The sequence below is a fragment of the Pelophylax lessonae genome (assembly GCF_965119305.1).
Source record: "Pelophylax lessonae genome assembly, chromosome: 4".
NCBI classification, from domain to species: domain Eukaryota; kingdom Metazoa; phylum Chordata; class Amphibia; order Anura; family Ranidae; genus Pelophylax; species Pelophylax lessonae.
In genome coordinates, this window is record NC_138771.1 from 196,054,233 (window position 1) to 196,080,067 (window position 25,835).

The 25,835-nt window shown below is 43.1% G+C and overlaps 1 protein-coding gene across 2 annotated transcripts in view; it reads left to right on the forward strand.

Moving 5' to 3' along the window:
• The window catches only part of DUS4L (dihydrouridine synthase 4 like), a 35,222-nt gene that overhangs the window by 7,828 nt on the left and 1,559 nt on the right, over positions 1–25,835 (forward strand). For both annotated transcript variants that reach the window (XM_082254395.1, XM_082254396.1), the window contains exons 4-6: positions 2,337–2,454; positions 10,866–10,988; positions 20,147–20,373. In XM_082254395.1, coding sequence (XP_082110521.1) covers positions 2,337–2,454; positions 10,866–10,988; positions 20,147–20,373 — 468 coding nt within the window. The remainder of the gene's footprint in view (positions 1–2,336; positions 2,455–10,865; positions 10,989–20,146; positions 20,374–25,835) is intronic.

Genomic DNA, 25,835 nt, shown 5'->3' on the forward strand with positions numbered 1-25,835 from the left:
TTTAAACTGAGAAAATGTACCATTTTAAGAAATAGAAAATAAGGTAATTTTGATATTGATGGCAGCAACATGTCTCCAAAAAGTTGGGACAGTGCAACAAAAAGCTGGCAAAGTGGTACTAATAAGGGAGAGCTGGAAGAACATTTTGCATCTAATTAGTTTAATTGGCAACAGGTCAGTAACATGATTGGGTATAAAAAGAGCATCTTAGAAAGTCACTATGTCTCAGAAGTAAAGATGGGTAGAGGTTCACCAATCTTGGAAAAGCTGCATCTAAAAATTTTCAAAAAAATACCAGGATAATGTTCTCAACATAAAATTCTAAAGATTAAATATATCATCTACAGTACATAAAATTATCAAAAAATGTATAGAATCTGGAAAAATCTCTGTGCGCAAGGGACAAGGCTGAATTGGGATATTGGATGCCTGTGATCTTCGTGCCCTCAGATTGCACTGCATTAAAACAGGCATGATTCTGTAATGGACATCACTGCATGGTCTCAGAAATACTTCTAAAAATCACTGTCTGTGAACACAGTTTGCCGAGCTATCCAAAAGTGCAAGGTAAAGCTCTATCGTGCAAAGAATCCATATCTGGAAAAAAAAACAGAAATGCTGGTCCAAAGCTCATGTAAAATGGTCTGTTGCAAAGTGGAAAACTGTTCTGTAGTCAGATAATTCAAAGTTTCTATTTGGCCATTTGCGCCGTGTTCTCTGGTTTAAAGAGGAGTGACAACTTCAGCTTGTTATCAGTGGTCATTTCAAAAGTCTTCATCTCTGATGATATGGGGGTGCATTAGTGCGTATGGAATAGGCAGGTTGCACATCTGGAAAGGCACCATTAATGCTGAAAGATCTATCCAGGTTTTAGAGCAGCATATTCTCCCCATCCAGACAACGTCTTTTTCAGGGAAGGCCTTGCAGGATAATGCTAAACTGCATACTGCATTTATGACAACAGAACTTTGTCATAGAAGAGTCCGGGTTCTTAACTGGCGTGCCACAATCCAGACCTTTCACCAATTGAAAATAGTTGTTGAATCTTTAACTGCTTGCTTCCTTGCCACAGTACACTTACTGTGGCAGATGGACACAGCAGGCTGGATCATGTACATGTACATCACCAGCTTAATGGCAAACAGAGTGCCACTCCCTGCGACCACCGGACACAGCAGATTGCAGCTCCCGGTACATGGGCGCTTTGAGCGGCCCAGTTATCACATGATCGCTATACGATTATGTGATCCCAATGTAAACACAACTGTTATAAATGGGTGCTGTGATTAGCCCACAGCTATCACGTGGTATCTGTACCAGCGATAGCTGTGGCCCAATCACAGCTGTTATGAATGTAACCCCAAGTTTAAAAAAAAATCCCTGATTTTCCCCACCCCACCAGAGTAGTACAGTGTTACTATGGTGACTGTGAACTACTCTGATGAAAAAAATATAAAATATTAAAAAATGTATTATTTTTTTATTTTTTTTAACATACTGTCACCAGTCAAAAAAAAATAATAATAATTGTGAAAAAACTAATTTTATTTAATTTCTTTAATTTCTAAAAAAAATGTGACAGAAAAACCCCAGTGGTGATCAAATACCACCAGAAGAAAGCTCTATTTGTGTAAAAAAAAAAAAAAAAAAAAAAATAATTAAAATAAATGTAATTTGCGTACAGTGTTGCCTGATCGTGCAATTGCCAGTTAAAGTAGCTCAGCGTCCCAACTTTATTGGAATTGAAGTTGTGATCTATTACAGAAAATTCGGGGACATTTTATCCAGCTTACTGAATGCTTCTGACATTCATCCAACAAATGTTTTATATATAGACCCTTAAGAGCCTCATGTGTGAACTCCCTAGGTTAAGTACTCCTTTAACACCTAATTCATTCGAGCCATACCATACAGATCCTATATTACATATATTACTTTAGGAAGATTTCCTTTCACTCCCTGTTCTGTCATTGGGAAATCTCTCTATCAGAGTCACTAACAGTGAAAACCATAGCTTGCTCCTCCCTGCTTTATCCAAAACAAAAAAAAATTGTCTTGCGCTCCAGTTTATTTTCCTACACTTCTCCACTAAAGTGTTTGAGTTTTTCTACAGACATTAAATATCTATTTATAAATGTTTTTCACAAAAGCTGCACACATTTTTCTATTGGATTCCAATTAGGAAAATGTGTTAATTTTGGGTGAAAAGCTTTAGAAATAGACCCCTAAATGTTACATTGTCATACCTAATGGCAGCTAGTCTTTAGCACCTAACTGCTTTTATTCCTTTTTACTGCCATTTTCTAACAGACAAACACTTTTTAACTTTATTTTAGGAGATCACCCTCTTGTTGTGCAGTTTGCTGCTAAAGAAGCAAAGGTTTTAGCTGATGCAGCCCATCTTGTAAGTCCTTTTGCTGGAGGCATTGATGTAAATTGTGGGTGTCCTCAGAGGTAAGTCTGATCTTTCTATAGCCTGTATTGATGTGACTGATAACACGTTACTTTTATCCTTGGTTTACAAACACATTACTGTGGTACAGTTCTGCAGTCTGGGACATCCAGTATTTTTGCTGTTTGGCTGATTTGCAGTGACGTTTTTAAACCAAAAGCTCTGTAGAGCACAACAAGCCAGCTGTGCTTTCAGGATACAGAAACAGATAATTTAGTCATACCTGTTCTCATCCATAGAATATCAAAAATGAAAGCCATTCCACATTTCTAGAATGGTGGAAAAGGGTCAGATTTTTTTTTTTTTAACCAAATCAACTGCTTCTTATGACCGGTTGCAATAAGAAGCGCATTATAAAGTGTTTGTGTGATTACCACTTTTTTAAAATTCTTCAGATTTAAAGTATAATTCCAGCCTAAACCTAACTAGTCCTAAAAATTTCCTTTCTCTTTCGTTCATTGATGGACACAGCGCCCTCTTCTTGACCATTGGGTTATACTTCCCCCCTACAGGAGTAGGACACTAGGCAGGAAAAAGCTTGACTACGCCTATAGGGCAGTCCCAGGGGGTGTACTCCCACTCTCAGCTATAGGCATTCAGTTTTTTTCTGCCCAGTCAGGAGTAAGGACCTAGTTCCTTGCTGGGATCTCTGGTCCTGGCAATTTTTTCCTTTTAAATTTAACATTTTCCTGTCTTGTTATTTTGTTCCTGTGAGATCTACAATCAACTGCCAGACTGGGTGATGGACTGGATAATCTAGATCCAGAGGGTCCCCCCAGTCTGGCCAACGAGCGCACGCAGACCTCAGCTCCGCTCTAGGTTGGTCTCGACGTAGCCCTACTGGACGGGGGCTGGCCTGCGAGTTAAACATCTCGCAAGGGCGCATACGGCCTGGCCTCAGCCTGAGTTGCAGCGTTCCTCCTGGCCGACAGCCCCCCAATTCCGATGGAGTGGTGGTCTGTCAAGAGCGGTGCCTACCCTGTTCCTAGTATGGTAAGTAGCTATCCTCCCTCTTCCCCTGGAGGGATTTGGGGTGGACGTGGGTCCCTCCCTGGGATGGTGGGACCCTCGGGTTCCCCTCCTTCCCAAGATCGAGTTTCAGTCTTATCCTCCGGAAAGATTCTTCCCTTCCAACCTGCACTTGTCCCCAGATCGCTTATGGGGTCTATTTGGGGCAGTGCAAGACTTGTTACTTCAAGGGATGATTGTTCTGGTTCCGACTTCAGAACGTTTTCAGGGGTTTTACTCAAACCTCTTTACAGTTCCCAGGAAGGATGGCAAGGTACGTCCAATTCTGGACCAAATTCTGGTGCTACACTGCTTTGTACGGATACAGACGTTCTGAAGGGAGTCCATTCGCACGGTAGTGGCGTCCCTACATCAGGGGAATTTTCTCGCTTCTATCGACATCAAGGGCACCTACCCTCACATTCCAATATGTGCCGGTCCTTAGCGCTTCCTCTGCTTTGCTGTGGGCGAGGATAATTATCAGTTTGTGGCGTTACCCTTTGGTCGCGCCTCCGCTCCTTGGGTCTTTACAGAAGTGTTGGCCCCGGTGCTAGCATTGTTGCGTCAGCGGGGGATCGTGGTACTGGGGTACCTGGACGATCTTCTTCTGCGAGCTGAGCCTCTGACTTCTCTGATGGACAACTTGGAGATTACTCTGCGAACTCTGAGGGAGTTCGGTTGTATTCTGAACCTTCCGAAGTCTGCTCTGGTTCCGTCCACAAATCTGGAATATCTGGGTCTGACTCTGGACTCGGTTTCAGCCAGAGTGTTTCTTCCTCTGGAAAAACTCCAGACGTTGCAGGAGGCAATTCAGCTCTTGTTGTCCAGCAGACGGTCATCCCTCAGGGCTTGCATGCAGGTGCTGGGCCTGATGGTGTCTACCTTCGAGGCAGTTCCGTTTGCACAGTTCCACACGGAATCTCTGGTAAAAGGCTTTGTTCTCCCAGCACTGCGACAGGGAAAATCCCTTCTCCCCGTGTACTGAACAGTTATCACCACGGATGCCAGGGAGGCAGTCTAAGCTGTTTAAAGGCATTCTAAGATGGGCAGACTGATTCATTCCAGCCCTCTCTGCTGTACATATTTCAAAGAAGGTACGGAGGTTTGTGTCATAGTCTCAGGATCCTCTGGCTGATGCCACAGGCGCATTCTAGTGGCTCCAGATTGGCCTCACCGGTCTTGGTAAGCTGATGTAGTATGGCTGCTCGCTGATTCTCTTTGGAGATTCTTCTCAGGGAAGGTCTGCTCTCCCAAGGGCCAATCTTCCATCCTACTTTACAGTTGCTGGCTTTGACGGCTTGGCTGTCTAAAGCTAGGTGCTGAAGGATAGAGGTTTTGTCTGAATCGGTGATTCCTACGCTGTTAAAGGCTAGAAAATCTACCTCGAAGAAGATCTACCATCATACTTGGAAGACGTACATTGCGTGGTGTGACTCTTAGGGTTCCCCCTTTTCCTCCAACAAGGGGTTGAGCAGCACCTGACCTTGGGTACCATTAAGGGCAAGGTTTTGGCTTTGGCAGTTTTCTTCCAACATCTATTGGCCACACATTCCTTGGTGCGTACTTTTATCCAGGGAGTTCGACACTTGGCTCCTCCAGTGGGGTCTCCATTGCCACCGTGGGTCCTCAATTTGGGTGTTAGTTCTCCAGAAACCTCCCTTCTAAAATATTAGAGAGGTTCCCCTGCTTACGTTGTCCCAAAAGGTCGCCTTTTTTGGTGGCTATTACTGCTGCGCACAGGATGTCGGAGCTGGCGGCGTTGTCTTGTTCACCTTACCTGGTGGTTCACAGAGATAAGGTGGTTCTTTGTCCCTGTCTGTCGTTCTTTCCAAAGGTCGTTTCTGATTTCCATTTGAATGAAGACATTGTGTTGCCTTTCCTATGTCCCAGGCCTAAACATCCAAAGGAAATTGCCTTGCATTCCCTGGATGTGGTTCGGGAAGCCAGGGTGTACCTGGCAGCTACAGAGTCTTTTAGGAAGTCAGACTCACCATTTTTACTCACAGATGGACCTCGGAAAGGGTTGGCCAATTCTGCTGCGATCATTTCCAGATGGATGAGCAAGACGGTGATTCAGGCCTATTCTATTAGGGGTCAGGTTCCTCCTTTCCCTGTTTGGGCGCACTCTACTCGGGCGCTAAGTGTCTCCTGGGCCTTCCGTCATCAGGCGTCAGTGCTGCAGGTTTGCAAGGTGGCCACCTGGTCGTCTGTGCACACTTTCACAAAGTTTTAATAGGTGGATGTGTTGGCATCTGCGGATGATTCTTTTGGCAGCAAGGTTATGCAGGCTGCTGTTTAGAGGACCTGGTCCTCTTTGAAGTGTGAATGGTTTTTCAGGTGAGCTCCAGTTGTTTATGGTTGAGCTCCATGTTACCTGGTTGGCTACGGTTTAGCCTTGGGAATTTTTTTTCTTGCTGTTCTCACCCCTCATGTTTGACACTGATAAGGAGCTGTGTCCGTCAGTGAACGACAGAGAAAATGGGATTTTTGACTTGACATAAAATCCATTTCTCTGATGTTCATTTACAGACACAGCACCCACCCCTCTGTGGAGTTGGCTTTCTTCTTACACTGCTTGTAACAAAACTGAGTGCCTATAGCTGAGAGTGGGAGTATACAGTATACTCCCTGGAACTGCCCCATAGGCATAATCAAGCTTTTTCCTGCCTAGTGTCCTACTCCCAATAGGGGGCAGTATAACCCAATGGAAAATATATACTCCAATGGGTGTATATTCTTCACGCCTATGCATGGCCTAATGGGAGGGGGGTGTAAAGTAGTAGATGTGATTTAATAAATAGTGGGGTGGTAGATGTGATTAAGTAAATGATGGAGGGGGTGGTAATAGCAGCTGCTATAGAATAGGTATGCAATAAATAAAGAAAACCCCAAAGTAGTTGGGATTGTTATAGCGCTTGCTGTTGGGGACCAGGATAAACAATTACCTGGATAAAATATGTGAGGTCAAATAAATATATAAATATATAAAATGTTAAATAAAAAAGGTGACTAATGACTGAATAAATACTGTGTACTAGATGGTAGTGTATTTCACAATAGTACAGTGTAAAATCAATAGGTAATCATACAATAACAAATATCAAATCACATAAGTGCCTATAAAGTGCAAATAAGTACCAAAATAAGTCCAATCAAAGTTCATATGTGACTTAAGTGCATATGATAAACTTCTGTGCCAAAAAGGGAGAAAAGTGCATGTGCTTGTGCTGGGTCCTCCAGTGATCCAACTGGCGATGCTTATGGAGTGACTTTAGGGAATAGAGGGGGTGTGAACTCACCAGATGTTGTGGGTCTTAATTCCCTTATGGTAAAAAGACCTATAGAGCCTGGTGGCCTCCTTGGCCGTAGAGATGGCGACTGCTGGGCTTTGTAGTCCCCTAAGACCCGGGGTCCCCTTCCTGATTCCACTGGATCCTCAAGGTCCGGTTGGGGTAAAGAATAATTGCTCCAAATAGTGCAGTACCATTAAAGAGGGTTTTATTAAATGCACAGTACAAATAAATTAAAATTAAAAGGATCCCGTCCGCTGTATTAGTGCCTGTAGCGTGGAGAGCGGTGACTACCGGCTTGCACTCCACCTGGCTTCAGGGCGTGCGGCGTGCGTTCCACCTGACGCGCGTTTCGTCAGAGCGTGTGACGTCTTCAAAGGTGGAGACGTACACTAGCTCAGGGCATTAAATGCAGTAGTCGCCGCCCTTCACTCCTCCAATCAGGAAGTCTGCTCGTATAGCGTCCTCAGTCTCTAGGCAACATAGTAACATAGAATAACATTGCCGAACTTCCGTGATGGGTTTTAGATGAGGGCGGCTGTCTACATGGCTAAATATAAACATTACAAATAACAATATATTCTGCATTTAAAATCACAATCCACATATATAATTATTATATTTTAAACTAATGTGAGTGAATATGCTTTACCAATGTACATTGGTAAAGCATATTCACTCACATTAGTTTAAAATATAATAATTATATATTTGGATTGTGATTTTAAATGGTACGTTAGGATAGATGGTACATTTTTTGTTTAAAATCGATGCTGCCATTGTCCCGCTGCGAGCAATCTGTGGATGTTAACCTGCCCCTTGATTACTGGGACAAGCATGGAGCTCATATGTGTCCCCTCAGGCTGTCCCTCCCCTTGTGACATGAGGGAGGAGAAATCATTATCTCATCTATCTGTAAAGATGAGAAGCTTGTTCCCATCCTCACCTGTGAAAGCATACTGAAGCCTGATACACACAATCAGAATATCAGACGAATGTTCGTCCCTTTTTTTTGCATGCTAGTCTCATATTGAAAATGAAGAGGTTACTAAAGTTACGAAAATTCTAATTTTAACCGAATACAGCTTCGAAAGTTATGTAATGTATTGTATTATATTGTAATGTATTCTTTCATTTCTGAGCATGCACGATCTTGGTCAGTCGATTTTCCTACAAATACAATACGAATTACACGAAAATCAATCTTTCTGTTATTTTACGAGAAATATTTTTGTGTTTGTCCTTTTGGATATTTTCACATGAACTGTTCATTGCCTAATCTTCAGTTTTGTAGAGAAGTGGAAGGTGTGTTATCTTTAGGGCCAGTTTACACTAGTGTAAAGCTACGTTCTTCTGTAGAATCAAAGTGCAGTTGTTTTCTGTGTACCTAAAATTTTAATTTCCCCCATTGGGTGGGCTTAAAAGGCTCAGAAAATGGTTATTATATGTTTTTGTTTTTTATATGTATATATATATATATATATATATATATATATATATATATATATATACACACTCCTATTAAGACCCCATTCACACTAGCGCGACTTGTCAGGCGACAAGTCGCAGTGGGTCGCTCGCCATTGAATAGCACAGGACCCATTCTAATAGGAGCGACACAAGTCGCTCCGACTTAGAAAAAGGGTCCTGTACTACTTTGGGGCGACCTGGAGGCGACTTGCATTGACTTCAATGATATGAAGCCCGTGCAAGTCGCGCCGAGCGTGCACCGCGACTTCGCAGGTCGCCCCATCAAGTCGTGTCGCCCCTGTCTGAACGGGGTCTAATACATGCAGAGATGCATTTCGAAGTCAAATAGTTCCTTTTTCAGGGATAGCTCTGCAGGTAGTATAGGAGTGATCTGTAGTAACAATCACAGCATATTAAAGCATATACACTTGTTTTTTGTGTGCCCCATTCACATTTCCACAGAGTGGTGTGGAAAATCGCAAGCTGTCCCCATTTTATTACAATGTTTGTGTGACCCTGAGTTTCTATGCATGGCACATGAGTTGCCATGTATTGAAGTGAACAGAATGTCACTTTGTAACATTCGATTAAAGTTTAGGGAAAAAAAGGGGGGGGGCGGCGACAGTGCCTTGTGTTGTCATACATTCCTCACTGATAGGAGATAGCAGAAACACAGGAACAGATGGCATTGGAACTGTCACTAAGTGGTTTTGGTTTGGCAGAGCTCCACAAAACAGGGACTCTCCTCAGGAACAGAGAAAGGGACCCAGAGTTGAGAATCCGCAAACATTTAATCTAGTGAGAGTGCCAAACAAATGACCAACATTCCAGACATCAGGGTTTAGGAATTTTGACAGTGCTTAAATGGATACAGATATGCAGATAGCAAATAGATCTGGACTGTGATTTACTGCATGGATCAGTTTCAAGAGGACAGGATAAGCCAGTGTTAGTAAATGCAGCAAATGAAGAGTGTGCACCGTGGCCCCTGAAATCCGTTGGCTCTTTTCTGCTATAAATCGCGCTTATAATAAAAACCTTGAAAACTTAGATGTTTGTTTGGTGCTCTTATTTGATTGTATGTAAGAAGACACAGCACATAACATTATATAACATTGCTGTGATAAGTACCCATAAAGACTCTGAAGTCTGTGCTTTATTGCCATTGGTAGGAAAGTTCATATGGGTTCATCAACGGTTTGAAGTTAGCAGTCTGCGCTTTATTGCCATTGGTAGGAAAGTTCATATGGGTTCATCAACTGTTTAAAGTTAGCGTTGTCAGTATTGGTATTCTGTTGGCCACAAGAAGCCATGGGCTGCTAATTTTTAATTAATTCAGACTATTTGAAGATAATCCCGGCCAATTTTACTTGCTGGCTATTAGTTGAGAAATTAGCTTTTAAAATGTGGAAATATACAGTAGAATAAAATTTTACCAGTCAGTTGTAAGTAATAACAGAGAAAGTATTACAAAAAAAGTTGACGTAAACATAAAACCAGAGTGATTTTTTTCTCAGATGGGTAGCAGAAATCTCCTTCATGCATTCTGTATGCTTGCATATGTACATATCTCTACTTAGTGCCCACTACATTTCATTGGTCAATAAATATACAGTTATTTCTGCATCACAGCAAGTATAGCTGACTGGGTTTAATGGTTTTACTACCGACATAATGAAGTTTGCCGCTAATTTCACCGTCATTTAAATGCTTTAGTGGCTGAATATGGCACTAGCCTATGGCCCACACGGGCTTTCCGATCCGGTCCACCTGTCAGTTTTTTCAGGCAGACCTGAATGGATGCTCCATGCACCATTCAGCTCTCTGATCCGATACTGTCCATGAAATCCAGATGGATGGAAACCCTATTTTCCATCCGTCTGGAGGGTCAGATCGGATGAAAACGGACAGGTTGTCCGTTTTCGTCCAATCTCCTATAGAGGAGAGCGGGGCTCTGACAGCTCCGTCTCTGCAAAGTAAGCTGAGACGGAGCGGTCTTCCACCTGCTCAGCGGGGATCGGCGGATTGATCCCGGCTCAGTAAAACGGGGTCCTCCGGGCGAAAAGCCCGTGTGAAAGGACCCTATCATTGCTTTACTGACCGAGATCAAAGGGAATGACAAGATAGTTCTAAATCTGGCAGGTGAGAGGAATTATTTCATTGGAATATTTCAGCATTTTGACTCCGTAATTTAAAGTAGAACTAATGGCAATTTTTTTTTCATTTTGGATAGAGTAAGGGAGAGTTATAACCCCTGTCAATTTTGCAAAGTCGGGTTATAACCCGTCTTTTTTTTTTTTTTTCTTTTGCTATCAGTGTCCCCATTGGAAGATTTCCCCCCTATTCCCATTCTGGTAACAACCCTCCCTAACTGGGATATAGACAGCAGTTAATGTACCTCACAGGTGTTCTAATCCACATCCAAAAGTTAAAAAAAAAGTTTTGCCTTTAGTTATATTTTAATGAAACCTATGGGTCTTATATGATTTCATTTAATTGCTATTATTACCCAGAACACAATGTACCAGGTTGAGGTAAATTTATCACCAATTTACTCCAGTTGTTTTTTTAGGCCTTTCATCTGTTGCTCCATTCTATCCTTTGTAGTTTATGCATACCATTACTGTTGTGTTTTTCTTTAAAAGGTGGGCAATGTCTGAAGGCTATGGGGCTTGCTTAATAAACCAGCCTGATTTAATCTGCGATATGGTGAGACAAGTACGAAACAGAGTCGAAAACCCAAACTTTTCAGTGTCGATCAAAATAAGGTAATGTTTAAAGTGCAATTCCAGGCATAAAGGAGAATCTGCACTATATTTTCTATGATTCCTGTTATTTATTTTTGTAATATCCACTATTTAGTTTTATAAATGGCTGGTTAGAAACAGGTATCTAATCAGGCCATTTAAAGTGGACCTCCACCCAAAAGGGAAGCTCTGCTTATCTGCCATCTCCCCCCTCTGCTGCCATGTTTGGCACCTTTTTGGATGGAGCGGGTACCTTGTTTTTGACAGCTACCCGCTCCCACTTCCAGCTCAGTTTGCTGCAGGGAAGTGAGCTGGAAGTTCAGCACCCTCCTCCTCCCTTCTCCCCCCCCCCCTCTAATGGTAAAAGTCATCAGTTACAGTATTTGTAGCTAGTGACATTTAATTTTTTTTTTTTTTAGGGGTGGGGGGAGAACATCTCTTTGGGAACCATGCTCTCACAGACCAACAGTGGCTGATTTGCGCAGCCAAATATGGCTGCTCACTGACACTTATGTGTACTGTTGTCGGATGTATGCATTTCCCATGCTTGCGTACCATTGGCTGTCCTAGTTCTCCCCAGCCAGCCAGCTAGCTCTGCTCTGTCTCACTCAGTCCCCTGCCATCTTGTGACATGTGCCTTCTCATGAAAGACGGTGTTGAACGAGAATGCCCATGCCCACCAGCCGCTCTGGTTGTCAACGCAGGGGGGTTGAGGTCACGTGACAGGGAGAAATATATCGTAAGAAAAGGTATCCTAGAGGTTAAAGATTGCTTATAATTGTGTTGGGCTTCTTAAGGCATTAATGCTTTACAACCACTTTTTCATTTCATTTCATTTTCAATAGCTGTATGCTATTGTAGTCAATAGCTATTGTAGTCAACAGGTTGTACAGTATAATTCTCTTTCTTTAGGCCCCTCTTCCTCCAGGTAACTTAGTGGAATATGTTGTCTTGGCACACCTTTTTGTTTTACCCTTCTAGCAGTGAGCCAAAACTCCAGTAGCCATAACCTCTGCTGAGCTCTGGGAATACATTTTAATGCTTTCTTTTTTCAAAAGTCACTGATTTAATGCACATCAGGATAAGACACATAGAAAATCAATTGGAGTCAATGGTTTTCTGCACAGAGGAAATTGAGTACAAGAACAGAGGCCTCATGCAACACACAGCTAATTCACCAATATCGGTGCCTCCGGTAAAATGTGCGCTACAGTATGCCCAGTTCACTCCCCAGTGTTCTTTCAAAAGGAAAACGTGCGCTTCTGCACAGCCGGATCACTTCTCGGTACCCAATCCAACAGTCAACCCACTCTGCAGTTTGGTGTCACTGCTGGATGTTGACAGAGTATAGATTAGCTAGTTCTATTTTTTTAGGGGTTTAGGATATTGAAAGACTCAACATTAATGTCAGCAAAGTTATCATTACCGGTTAACTGACTTATTGCATAATATAACTAGACTTACTTGAAGGGTGAAATTTTATTATTAAGATAACCACACACATCACAGTCTAATGCCTGGTACACACAACATTGGAAGTTAGAACATCGATCTCCCCCACTGAGCTGTTGTGTTCTGACAGAGGGATGGCCCCCCCCTGCCAGAACACTCCGATCAGTGATCTCGCCCATTGGCTGAGAGCGCTGGTCGGGCATCGGTTGGCTTCTGGTTTTCCAGGATGCTCGTCTGACAGAAGCCAGCCAAACTTAACTGGCTTGATGAACTGACTGATGTCTCCTGACATTCGGCCCGTGTGTGTACGGGGCTTAAGTGTACAATGTCTGTGCAGCTTGCTTTAGACTTAGCAACTATACAGTATGACTGCCTGCCTAAACAATTATACAATTTGATAAAACGTGTGGACAGATTAAAAATTTGCCTAGATGGAGCCGAAAAAGGATAAACACTCTCGTCTCATGCTTTGGTTCTTAGATAAATAGAATTGTATAGCTATCTGAATCTAAGGGCAGTAGATTGTACAATCAGGTTGTAGCAGTTATGTAATAGTCATTTGTCTTTTACTTCACCTCACCTTTGATTTGGGACTTGTTAAGGAGCGGCAGTGATAACAAAAAAGAAGTGTGCAAAGACACTTTGCTTGACATCCTGCTGTTCAGCAGAATACCAGTCATCATTCACATTGTTAAAGGTGTCATTAGTAAAACATTAATTCTCATTCGTCGGTATGGATTACTGCACGTTGCCCATTTCACTACCCTAACTATTGTGCTGAATATATTGTATCCTGATAAAGTGTATGCACTAATGTGATGTTAATATTCAGCTTATGGTCTCTTTCTAATTTCACTTGCCTTGTATTTTTTCCCATAAATATATGCCCATTAAGCTATGTAGCAAAAGTGACAGCTGTTGGGACAAACTTTGAGAACGCCAGAGGTGCTTGGGCAGTTGTAGCAACAGTTTTTTTTTCTGTTTCGTTCATTGACAGACACAGCTCTGCCTGCTACAGGAGTAGGACACTAGGCAGAAAAAAAGACTGACTATGCCTATGGGCAGTCCCAGGAGGTATACTTCCCCTCTCTGCTATAGGTACTCAGTTTTTTTTCTGCCTAGTCAGGAGTAGGGACCTAGTTCCTTGCTGGGATCTTTGGTCCTGACAATTTTTTCCCTTTTAGATAGATTGTTCTATTTTTTTCCTGTTTTTTTTCTGCTAGATCTACAATCAGCTGCCGGACTGGGCGACAAGCTGGATAATCTAGATCCAGTGGTCATCCCAGTCTGGCCAGTCGCCGCAACATAGCCCCACTGGACGGGGCTGGCCTGTAAGTTAAACATCTCGCAAGGTCGCATACAACTGGGTCTCGGCCTGCGTAGCAGTGTTCTTCCTAGCCGACAGCCCCCCATTTCGATGGAAAGGAGGTTCTGTCTGGAGGGTTTTGGGATGGATGTGGGTCCCTCCATGGGATGGTTGGACCCCCGGGTTCCCCTCCTTCCCATTAGGCACCCTCTCTCCCCTTCTGGGTCCCTGTGGGTCATCTAGCCCCCCATCCGCCCCCTCCCCCTATTCTTGGGGTAGTGTGGTGGTCTGGCCTACCTCCTGGGGCAGGGTGCTGTGCTGGCAATAGGGGCGGAGTGGTGCGCCGCCAGAGACCGGGCGATCGGCTGCAGGGGGGCTGTACCTCTTGGGAGCTCCTTCCACGCCCCCACCTTCTTTCTTTGCTTTGCCTTAGGCATAGTGATCCCTCCTGTGTCTCTGAGAGCCTTGTGGTGTGGCAATTTTGTTGTGGCCTGCATTCTGTTTTACACGGTGGCCATGTTTATGTAGTCTGGCGGCCATTTTGCATTAGCTCGGCATTGAAAATAGAGGCGGCCATGACAGTAGAGCCTTTCTGGGCAGTGATTTTGGCTGTGGGAGCTCCTTCTTATCCCCTGATGCTGACTCCTCGGCCTCTTCCTTCCCTGAACGCTGCACGTGGAGTGCAGTTTACCCTTGTGTTGCCGGTGCCTGTTCTGTGGGGTGGTGAGTCTGGTGGGGTCCTCTCTCTCTCTGCTGCAGGATTGAGGGGTGCTCTGTTGCTGGGGACCGGGTACTGCAGCCAGCGTGGTGGGGGTGTCCCTTAGCAGTGTTTTGTACTTTGTGGGGGTCCTCCTATTTGCTCATGGAGTTCTTGGGAGCATGTTTCCCCACCTGAACCTCTCTCAGAGGCTGCGGGGCCCTCCAGGTCCCAACCATTCATTGATGCTCTGACGGCAGTCCTGGAGTCCTTTGTGTCCCGGGTGGAGCTGGCTTTTGGGCGACAGGTTAGCAAAAAGCACCCCGGCCTTCACCTGCCTCATCTGTCTCCTCAGATCCTGAATCTGATTTGGCTGCCGCAGACGTGTCTCACTCTGTGGGGTCTGCAACCACTCGCTCTGAATCTTCAGATAGTGAAAATGAAACCTTCACACCTTTAGAAACGCAAGAAAAGGCGCTGGTGGACGCACTGATTGTATCTGTGCCTGAGACTTTAAAAATGGAGGATGCAACTGAAGCTGCGGCGGAGGCACCAGTTCTCTTTGGCACTCACAAGCCGTCTAAAGCGGTGAAGGTGTTCCTTTTACACTCCTATTTTGACAGGATTGTTGCAAAAGAGTGACGGTCTTCTTTCAACGACCTATGGCTACGCACTCACTGGTGTGTACCTTTCTTAAGGATGTTCCACACTTGGCTCCTCCAGTGCGGTCTCTGTTACCACCTTTGGTATCTCAACTTGGTGCTCTCAGTTCTCCAGAAGCCTCCCTTTGAAAGTCTTCAGCAGATTACCCTGCTTACACTGTCCCAGAAGGTGGCCTTTTTGGTGGCAATCACCTCTGCACACAAGGTTTCGGAATTGGTGACTTTTATCTTGTCGGAATTGGCGGCGTTATCTTGTCGTTCACCGTACTTGTTGGTCCACAGAGATAAGGTGGTTCTTCGTCCCTGTCTGTCATTCCTTTCAAAGGTTGTTTATGATTCCATTTGAATAAATTCCCTGTGTTCCAGGCTGAAACATCCTACAGAAGTGGCAATGCATGCCCTGGATGTGGTCCGGGCAATCCGGGTGTACCTGGCAGCTACAGAGTTTTCTAGGAAATCAGACTCCCTATTTGTGCTCACAGATGGGCCTCGTAAAGGACTGTCCATTTCTTCTGCATTTCCAGATGGATCAGATAGACAGTGACTCAGGCCTATTCTATCAAGGGTCAGGTTCCTCCTTTCCCTGTCAAGGTACACTCTATGTGGGCACTCAGTGCTTCTTGGGCCTTTTGTTATCAGACGTCAGTGACGCAGGTTTGCAAGGCAGCCATGTGTCGTCTGTGCACACTTTCACAAAAGTTCGTACAACCTGAAACCACTGTGACCTGTTACCCAACTGTATGTTCCTTTTTTATTGAAAAACACTTTCAATAAAAATGTAATTAAATAGAGCTTGACCGTCAGTAACTTTTAGTTCAAGTGGCAGCTTGAAAAGTTTTTTTGCAGCAAGGTCTTGCAAGCGGCTTCTACCACCAATAACCCCCAACCCCCACCATCCATACTGGTATGTTCTATATTTTCTTTCCTATGTGTTGATTTGAAATACTACTGGGAAAATTTATACTTATTGTTAACTCCATTTCCAGGAGTCTTTCAGGATTGCAGCAACTGCCTGCCCATATTTCCTCCTTTTAAAGGTTTGTGTGGTGATGTTTTGGTGAGTAGGGTCACATTCACTCATGTCCTATCTTAAAAGACTTCTGGAAATAGTTACTTGGAAGTTATATTTTTTCCTTTATTATAATTTTAAACTTTATAGATCTTACTGTCAGATTGTAATGTGAGTGGTCTGCTTTTACCATGTGACCAATGTAAACCATATACAGGCGGTCCCCGTGTTACAAACAAGATAGGGTCTGTAGGTTTGTTCTTAAGTCGAATTTGTTTGTAAGTCGGAACAGGTACATTTTTTTAAGTGTAGCCCCAGCCAAAAGAATCATTTTTACATTTTTTTGGATAGCATAGGGAAGGGTTAACACCATTGTACAATTTGTTTTGCTGTCTGTGCCCCTGTTCAGAAGATTTTACCTCCCTTTCTGTCACTGTGACAATTGAATTTTGAAAATTTTGGGTTGTTGAGGAAACAAGGATTAGTGATAAAGCTTCAGTGGAGACACCTTTTTCCCTCGATAACTGTTACAGGAGTAAATTTCCCTTCCTAGGGGTAGATTTCTCCTCACTTCCTGTTGTCTCTCTTCGTTTGTAAGTAGGAGTCGTTTGTAAGTCGGTTGTTCGTAACCCAGGGACCGCCTGTATCTGCTATTTTTAAATTGAATGATAGAAAAAAAAATGTGCAATATGTTCTGTCTTGTGTAACTGATCAGGGATGGGTCACTTTGACCCATAAAATAAATGTACAAAGCTTGTCACCTTGCATGCATGTGCTCCAAAAATTGTAGACTGTCATGGGAAGAAAAAACGCTGTTTACTTAAAGTAGAACTATAGACAAAACTTTTTGTTTCATTTTGGATAGAGTAAGGGAGGGTTATAATAACCCCGGTCAGGTTTTTTTTCGCTATCTTTGTCCCATTTTTTCCTTTGCTTCCTGTCTCAAAGCAAAATAGGAACTGAGGGGAAACCCCTGCAAGTTAAGGGAATTCCTTGGGGACCCCCAGGTCATTAGAACTAGTGTCCTCATTGGAAGATTTCACCTCTTACTTTTCTGGGGATAACCCAAAATGTAGGATTTTCTTTTACTTTCACTATGGTAAAGGACAAATACAGAGGATGAATCTCCCTAACAGGGACACAGGCAGCAATAAAGACTGTAAAGTGTTCTAATCCCTCTCCACTCCATCCAAAAGTAAAAAAAAAAAAAGTTTTGCCTTTAGTTGTACTTTAATTCAGGGGTTTTTAGATCTCAGTCTGACAGCAACCACACCAAGAGGTCTACTGGTTTTGGATGCACTTGGAAAAAAGCCAGCTTTAGGCACTGAACTCCTCATAAATACTATAACTATAATACTCATCATGTAGTTATTGCATGTTGTTCAAATAAGCTTTCATATAGACTATATAGATAATGTATCTTGTTTGTCTAATATGAGATCTTACTGTTCAAATAAGTTGTTTTGTCTCTTAAGAGTTGAACTATTATATTTATACTACGGTCTGTAACTCGCTTACCCAAGGTTTGAGTATCTGAACATTAAGACTTCAAAAAAAAATTCAAAAAAAAGGGGCAATGATCTGGTTCCCACCGAAACACTCCTCCATCCCAAAATATACATGCAAACAAGAAAATTGGCCCGCGGGACTTTGTGTGAGGTGTGTTCGGAGGCTGGAGAAGAATTAAGTACACAATTGATAAAAGCAATATTTGTTTTATTGCAAGGTATGCACAGGTTGTAAAAATACAAATAAATAACATGTGCTCAATGGCACATAACGTAGCTCAACGGCTATAATGTCAATATTAAACAACACAGGTAAAATTGAATCACATGTTAGAAAACATCTTGGTGTAACCACTCAATTTCAGATAAGACATAAATATAAATATAATACTGAGTTGACATAACAGTGAAATTTGTATATATCATCGTGATCTGACGCGTTTCAGGAGCAACATCTCCCTTCCTCAGAGATCAATAGTTCGAAGTATATCTATAAAAGAACACTGTTGTTAAAATATGCCATAGCCCTATGGTTTAAATTGCAAAGTTCGATCAAATAATGAGAACTTGATGGAGTATGGAATACTCACAACTCAAAGAGACTTGAGTGGAGAAATTGGACTCCTGTGTTGCAGCGGTGTGCGTGTCTGGCCCGGGAGCTGAAGGGTCCCAATGTAGTGACAGCCAATGTCAGGGGTCCATGGTGGGTGAGTGATAAGCGTGCAAAAGAACAAAGCACCTTTCCATCTGTCATGTGTAAAAGTATACATAGTAGTAAGAAGGTAGCAAATTGCAACCGATAAATGATAAATATAATGTGTGTGAGATGGAAAGGGCAGGTGTAAGAGGGAGTAGTTGTGCCCAGATAGTCAAAAGTGAGCAAGGGAAGAAAAGATACCATAGGGAGGGAAGGGAAGGATGAGTGACAGTGTATCAAGTAGGTGCCAAGGTAGGGTAATGGAGAAAATAAATCATGAGTGGAGATGTAGAAAGACCACCCTGAGAAAGGTAATTGCAGGGAGAGAGTAGTGCGAGCAAGGACAGTAAAGACACAGCAACTGACCTATCAATTGGATCCGAGACTGGGAGCACAGGAGGGACCCTAACGTCATGCAGCGGGTATGCAGAGATCAGTCAGACTGGCGGCGTCTGTGACCTCGTGGAGGAGAGGAGCGCTGGAGGCGGACCTCTCCAACCCGTAGATGTGTAAGCACGCATGCAGCGCGGTGACGTCAGTGATAACACCGACGCATCACGCTAGGGGTGCGGCATGACGCCGATGTGCAGGTGGACCCGCGGGGACAGCAAGGGAGACGAAGCCTCCCTATTCGCACATCGCAGCTCCCGGGACCAGAACTAGCAACATCCAGCACACAGTGAATCAATTGTATCAAAACCATTGGATGTAATATGCATAACAGAATAAAAGGCTCAATACATAGTGGCATATGGCATAATTGAGGGAATTGTTTAGAATGACCTATAAGAAAAAAGGAGGGGCACCAAGGTTTAATTTTTCCAGCCAGAGAGGGAGCCAGATCATTAGTGGGCACAGTGGGTGTCTTCCACCCTAATATAAATTCAAAAAAAGGGCAATGATCTGGTTCCCACCGAAACACTCCTCCATCCCAAAATATACATGCAAACAAGAAAATTGGCCCGCGGGACTTTGTGTGAGGTGTGTTCGGAGGCTGGAGAAGAATTAAGTACACAATTGATAAAAGCAATAAAATTGAATCACATGTTAGAAAACACAGGAGTCCAATTTCTCCACTCAAGTCTCTTTGAGTTGTGAGTATTCCATACTCCATCAAGTTCTCATTATTTGATCGAACTTTGCAATTTAAACCATAGGGCTATGGCATATTTTAACAACAGTGTTCTTTTATAGATATACTTCGAACTATTGATCTCTGAGGAAGGGAGATGTTGCTCCCGAAACGCGTCAGATCACGATGATATATACAAATTTCACTGTTATGTCAACTCAGTATTATATTTATATTTATGTCTTATCTGAAATTGAGTGGTTACACCAAGATGTTTTCTAACATGTGATTCAATTTTACCTGTGTTGTTTAATATTGACATTATAGCCGTTGAGCTACGTCATGTGCCATTGAGCACATGTTATTTATTTGTATTTTTACAACCTGTGCATACCTTGCAATAAAACAAATATTGCTTTTATCAATTGTGTACTTAATTCTTCTCCAGCCTCCGAACACACCTCACACAAAGTCCCGCAGGCCAATTTTCTTGTTTGCATGAACATTAAGACTTCGTCATCTTTGGAGATTTGAGCAATAGGCACCTGAATTGAGTATCTAGATTGCATTATAGCATCTTTTGTTAATGCCTGTTTTTATGTGCTATGCCATGAAGTTATTGTCAAGATTCAGTTAACAGACAGGCTAATATGCCACCATGATTGCTACTTGTATAAAATCACTGATGACCAGAGTGATGGAAAAAGCAGATTTGTTGAGATGGCATTATGGCAGCAACTTTATGCGTAATGGTAATCTCTATGATTTTTTTTTAGGATTCATGCTGACATAACCAAAACAGTAGACCTTTGTCAAAAGGCAGAAGCTGCGGGTGTGTCTTGGATTTCAGTACACGGGAGATTTCCTGAAGAAAGACATCAGCCTGTGCATTATGATGGGATAAAAGTTATTAAGGACAGCTTATCTATACCTGTTGTGGCCAATGGCGATATTAAAAGTTTAAAAGAAGCAGAGGATATTCATCATATTACAGGAGCAGATGGTGAGATTGAAATTCTACCGGAAAAAGCATATACAGTGCTTTGCGAAAGTATTTGGCCCCCTTGAACTTTGCGACCTTTTGCCACATTTCAGGCTTCAAACATAAAGATATAAAACTGTAATTTTTTGTGAAGAATCAACAACAAGTGGGACACAATCATGAAGTGGAACGAAATTTATTTGATATTTCAAACTTTGTTAACAAATAAAAAACTGAAAAATTGGGCATGCAAAATTATTCAGCCCCCTTAAGTTAATACTTTGTAGCGCCACCTTTTGCTGCGATTACAGCTGTAAGTCGCTTGGGGTATGTCTCTATCAGTTTTGCACATAGAGAGACTGAAATTTTTGCCCATTCCCCCTTGCAAAACAGCTCAAACTCGGTGAGGTTGGATGGAGAGCGTTTGTGAACAGCAGTTTTCAATTCTTTCTACAGATTCAGGTCTGGACTTTGACTTGGCCATTCTCACACCTGGATATGTTTATTTGTGAACCATTCCATTGTAAATTTTGCTTTATGTTTAGGATCATTGTCTTGTTAGAAGACAAATCTCCGTCCCAGTCTCAGGTCTTTTGCAGACTCCATCAGGTTTTTTTCCAGAATGGTCCTGTATTTGGCTCCATCCATCTTCCCATCAATTTTAACCACCTTCCCTGTCCCTGCTGAAGAAAAGCAGGTCCAAACCATGATGCTGCCACCACCATGTTTGACAGTGGGGATGGTGTGTTCAGGGTGATGAGCTGTGTTGCTTTTACGCCAAACATAACCTTTTGCATTGTTGCCAAAAAGTTCGTTTTTGGTTTCATCTGACCAGAGCACCTTCTTCCACATGTTTGGTGTGTCTCCCAGGTGGCTTGTGGCAAACTTTAAACAACACTTTTTAGGGATATCTTTAAGAAATGGCTTTCTTCTTGCCACTCTTCCATAAAGGCCAGATTTGTGCAGTATACGACTGATTGTTGTCCTATGGACAGAGTTTCCCACCTCAGCTGTAGATCTCTGCAGTTCATCCAGAGTGATCATGGGCCTCTTGGCTGCATCTCTGATCAGTCTTCTCCTTGTATGAGCTAAAAGTTTAGAGGGACGGCCAGGTCTTCGTAGATTTGCAGTGGTCTGATACTCCTTCCATTTCAATATTATCGCTTGCACAGTGCTCATTGGGATGTTTAAAGCTTGGGAAATCTTTCTGTATCCAAATCCGGCTTTAAACTTCTCCACAACAGTATCTCGGACCTGCCTGGTGTGTTCCTTGTTCTTCATAATGCTCTCTGAGACTATCACAGTGCAGGTGCATTTATACGGAGACTTGATTACACACAGGTGAATTCTATTTATCATCATTAGTCATTTAGGTCAACATTGGATCATTCAGAGATCCTCACTGAACTTCTGGAGAGAGTTTGCTGCACTGAAAGTAAAAGGGCTGAATAATTTTGCACGCCCAATTTTTCAGTTTTTTATTTATCAAAGTTTGAAGTATCCAATAAATTTCGTTCCACTTCATGATTGTGTCCCACTTGTTGTTGATTCTTCACAAAAAATTACAGTTTTATATCTTTAGGTTTGAAGCCTGAAATGTGGCAAAAGGTTGCAAAGTTCAAGGGGGCCGAAAACGTTCGCAAGGCATTGTACATACATATATAATATACCAATGCACAAAATGTAATTAGCTAGAGTAACAAATTGCTGTCTGGGTTTGTGTACTACTGTATGCCATGGTCTTGGTATGATTGGTATTTAGATCAGTCATTTCCAAGCATCTCTGAGACAGTTAATAGTTAATACCCTGTGATATGCAGAAAGCTCACCGGGAGCTAAACAAAAATAAATTGATAGTTTTAAAAAGAGTATTAAAATGCCAGTATATGATGTGTAACATTTTGCTACCTTAAAGCGGAGTTCCGCCTTCCCCTCCAAAAATTAAGTCAGCAGCTACACATACTGTAGCAGCTGACTTTAAATATTAGGACACTTACCTGTCCTGGAGTCCAGCCATGTCGGCACCACAGCTGATGTTTCCATCGGTTGTCGGGTGCTGCCGCCGCAATTGCCGGTAAGGGAACCCGGCAGTGAAGCCTTGCGGCTTCACGGATGGGTCCCTACTGCGCATGCGCGAAGCGCGCTGCGCATTTCTTTTGGCTCTGTGGCGGGGGAAGGAGTAGGGGGCCAAACTTCCGGGACAGATGGCCGCGGCACCGTGTCCCAGAAGTGGGGAAGGGTACCTGTCAAAAACAGGTACCCGTTCCCCCCTCCCCCCTGAAAGGTGTCAAATATGGCACCGGAGGGGTGAAGGAAGAAAAAGAGTGGACGTTCCACTTTTGGGTGGAACTCCGCTTTAATTACTAATAACTTTAAGAATTCATAATACTTTTATAGTAGAGTGCATTCCCATTTATAACCACGGGTCGTTTTACAAATCTCATGATTGTCAGAGTGATCACATGATTGGAAACTGTTCTGGTTGGTTTTTGATCGTTGATGAGAGACTAGTGCTATCAGTGCCAGCACAGTCTCAGAAACTGATCCCTAAAACAGAATGTAGGTTTACATTCTCTCATCACAAGGTACTGTGCCTGAGAGACTTAATCTACAGGTTACAGTCAAGAAGGCGTTCATCTGTGGTAACAAAAATTACATATTAATCCAGCAGTTCAGAGTTGAATAAGTGTTCTACCTATTTGGTTGCTATTTGTAGATTTGTTTATTAGAAGTGGAGTATGAATAAGCTTGGAAGATTCTGACTTATCTTTCATATAACCTTGAAAGAGACACATCATCAGGAAATTCTTTTAGATTAATGATAAAATATGGTTATTCTACTAATGCAAAGTAATAAACATTTACTGCTTCTAAGAACTCCCTGCATATTCAACCCCACTGCTAGGATAGTTAAGTTACGTGACAAATACTTTAATTGGTGTCTTAATTTGGTTTCAACGTTTTTTTTCTTCATTTTGGGAAATTTGATAGCTGTGTAGCCTATGCAAGGGTAATATACAACATAACATAGAAAACAGCATCAGAGACGCTAATCGCAAGAAAAAGTCTTAGGCTGGCCATACATTACACATTGTTCTTGTACAATTTTCCTTTAGATTTACCAAAACCATATAATATGAGGTCAAACCCCTAAACACTTTCTATGCATTCAGGCAGGCCCATGCACTACATAATTGAAGGTAAATCTAAAGGAAATTGAATAAGAAAGCTGTACAATGTATGGCGAGCCTAAAGGCCCGTACACACGATAAGAAAATCTGTATGGAAAATTTGTCCGACGACCGATCTGTCGATTTTCGGATTGTTAGTATGGTGCTTTCGACAGCCAACTCCGACTTTTCGGCTGACAAAATCCTGATGTGCAGGCTATAAAATTTTTGTCGTCTGTAATACAACGTCCGATTTTCGTCTCATTAGTACAGATTTCGACAAAAAAAATTCTTAAGAGCAAGACCAGGCATGCTCAGAGACTAAAGAACACCTACAAAGCAATCCAGCACCTGACATTACTTCTGAACTAGAATTCTGTCGTACGGGAAAATTTGTATGAAAATAACCTCTTCACTTTCCACATCAGACTAGCATGCCACAAAAAACGGATGACAGATCGTTCGATAATCTTATCGTGTGTACTGGGCTTTAGGGGGAGATTTACTAAAACTGGTGCACAGAGAATCTGGTGCAACTGTGCATAGCAACCAATTGACCTCTTACTTCAGGTTGCCAATACAACCCGGAAGCTGATTGGTTTCTATGCAAAGCTGCACTAGATTCTGTGTGCACCAATTTTTGGAAATCTCCCCCTTAGGGGTTGATTTACCAGAACTGGAGAGTGCAAAATCTGGAGCAGCTGTGTATAGAAGCCTATCACCCTTAGGGCTCTTTCACACGGGCGGTCCGATCAGATCCGCCTGTCAGTTTTTTAGGCGGATCTGATCGGATCCTCCATGCAGCTCTATGGGGCAGCGGATGTCAGCGGAGACATGTCCGCTGACACCCGCTGCCATCCGTATCCGATCCTGTCTGTGAAATGTGGACGGATGGAAACCCTATTTTTCCATCCGTTCAGGTATCGAATCGGATCGGATGAGAGCGGACAGCCGGTCCGCTCTCATCCGATTCCCCATTTAGAGCAGCGGGGGCTGTGACACCTTCCTCTCCGCACTGCAAGCGGAGACGGAGCTGTCATCCGGACAGCGGACCGTGTGAAAGAGGCGGAGGCGGACCGTGTGAAAGAGCCCTTATTGAACAAGCTGAAGTTAGAAGCGGATTGGCTACCATGCACAGCTGCACCAGATTATGCACTCCAGTTTAGGTAAATCATCAGCCCCTAGTGTCTAGGGTCAGTTTACAAAGTCACTGATAGCTTACATTTTGGGTAGGTGGGGCCAGGTTGTTACACCGGTCTTTTAAAAAGAGACAAAGAAGGGAAAGATTAAAGGGTCACATGACAAAGTGACCTTGTTGCTCTTCCACAGCGCCCCCAGATGAAGGTACCCTGCTTCATCTGAGGTGGGTAAGTAGCTTTGTATGCCCACACCCCCCACCCCTCCCTTGCAGATAGTGTTCTATAGGTACCTTTTATTTTCCCCTCTGTGTGTGGTTCCACATGTTGCTAGCTCTGTGTGCTCCCTCAGGGCATGGGTGTCTCTGACCAGCCCCTTGTAGTATCTCCATATGAGCAGGCTCCCTGCCTTTAGCCGGATGAAGTCTGCCAATTCTCTGGTAGCCCTTGGGGGGGGGGGGGGTTGTGTACACGGTGGTATAATCCCTCTAGGTGGGTTGGCCTTGTCCCTGCCCGCTTGTTCTGGGCTTTGCTTCTAGAGAGCACTTTTTCCGGCCACACCAGCAGCTGCATGTGCCCTGTGGTAGAACTTTTTGGAATTTGCCACGATAATGTATATCCCTTTAAAGTCACATTGCAAGCGCCATGTCTCTGTGAGGCCGTTACTGCATGGTTCCATTACCTGGCACTTGTGGCCATTTTGGTCCTGGGCACAGCAGTGGATGTGATGAAGATTCTGGTGACCATTTCTAAAATGGGCATCACAGGCAGCCATTGCAGTGTGCGTGGGTGCTATGCATGTTCATGTGCATTCTACAGTCTTGCTGCGTAGGATGGCTCCTGGGGGGGGTGAGTTGTTTTCCTTTCCTTCCGCCAATGGTTTGATACCCTTTTCATTACCAAAATACAGTAATTTTTTTAGATACCAACAAGAAAACTTTTGTGGTATGGACCCAGTGAACCCAATATGCCCACTCTTTGATGCCCATAACAAGTTATACTTCTTTAGAGGCACTGGAACCATACAGCCCTCACTTGATTTCCTTCCTCTTTATCTACTTTATGTGCCTTTTACTCCTTCCTAATACTCTTAAATACCTCTCCACCAGGGAGGCCCTTCTACTTTTCTTCTTCTTCTTTTTTTTTTTTTTTGTAACTGATTTGCTGTTGCAGTTGG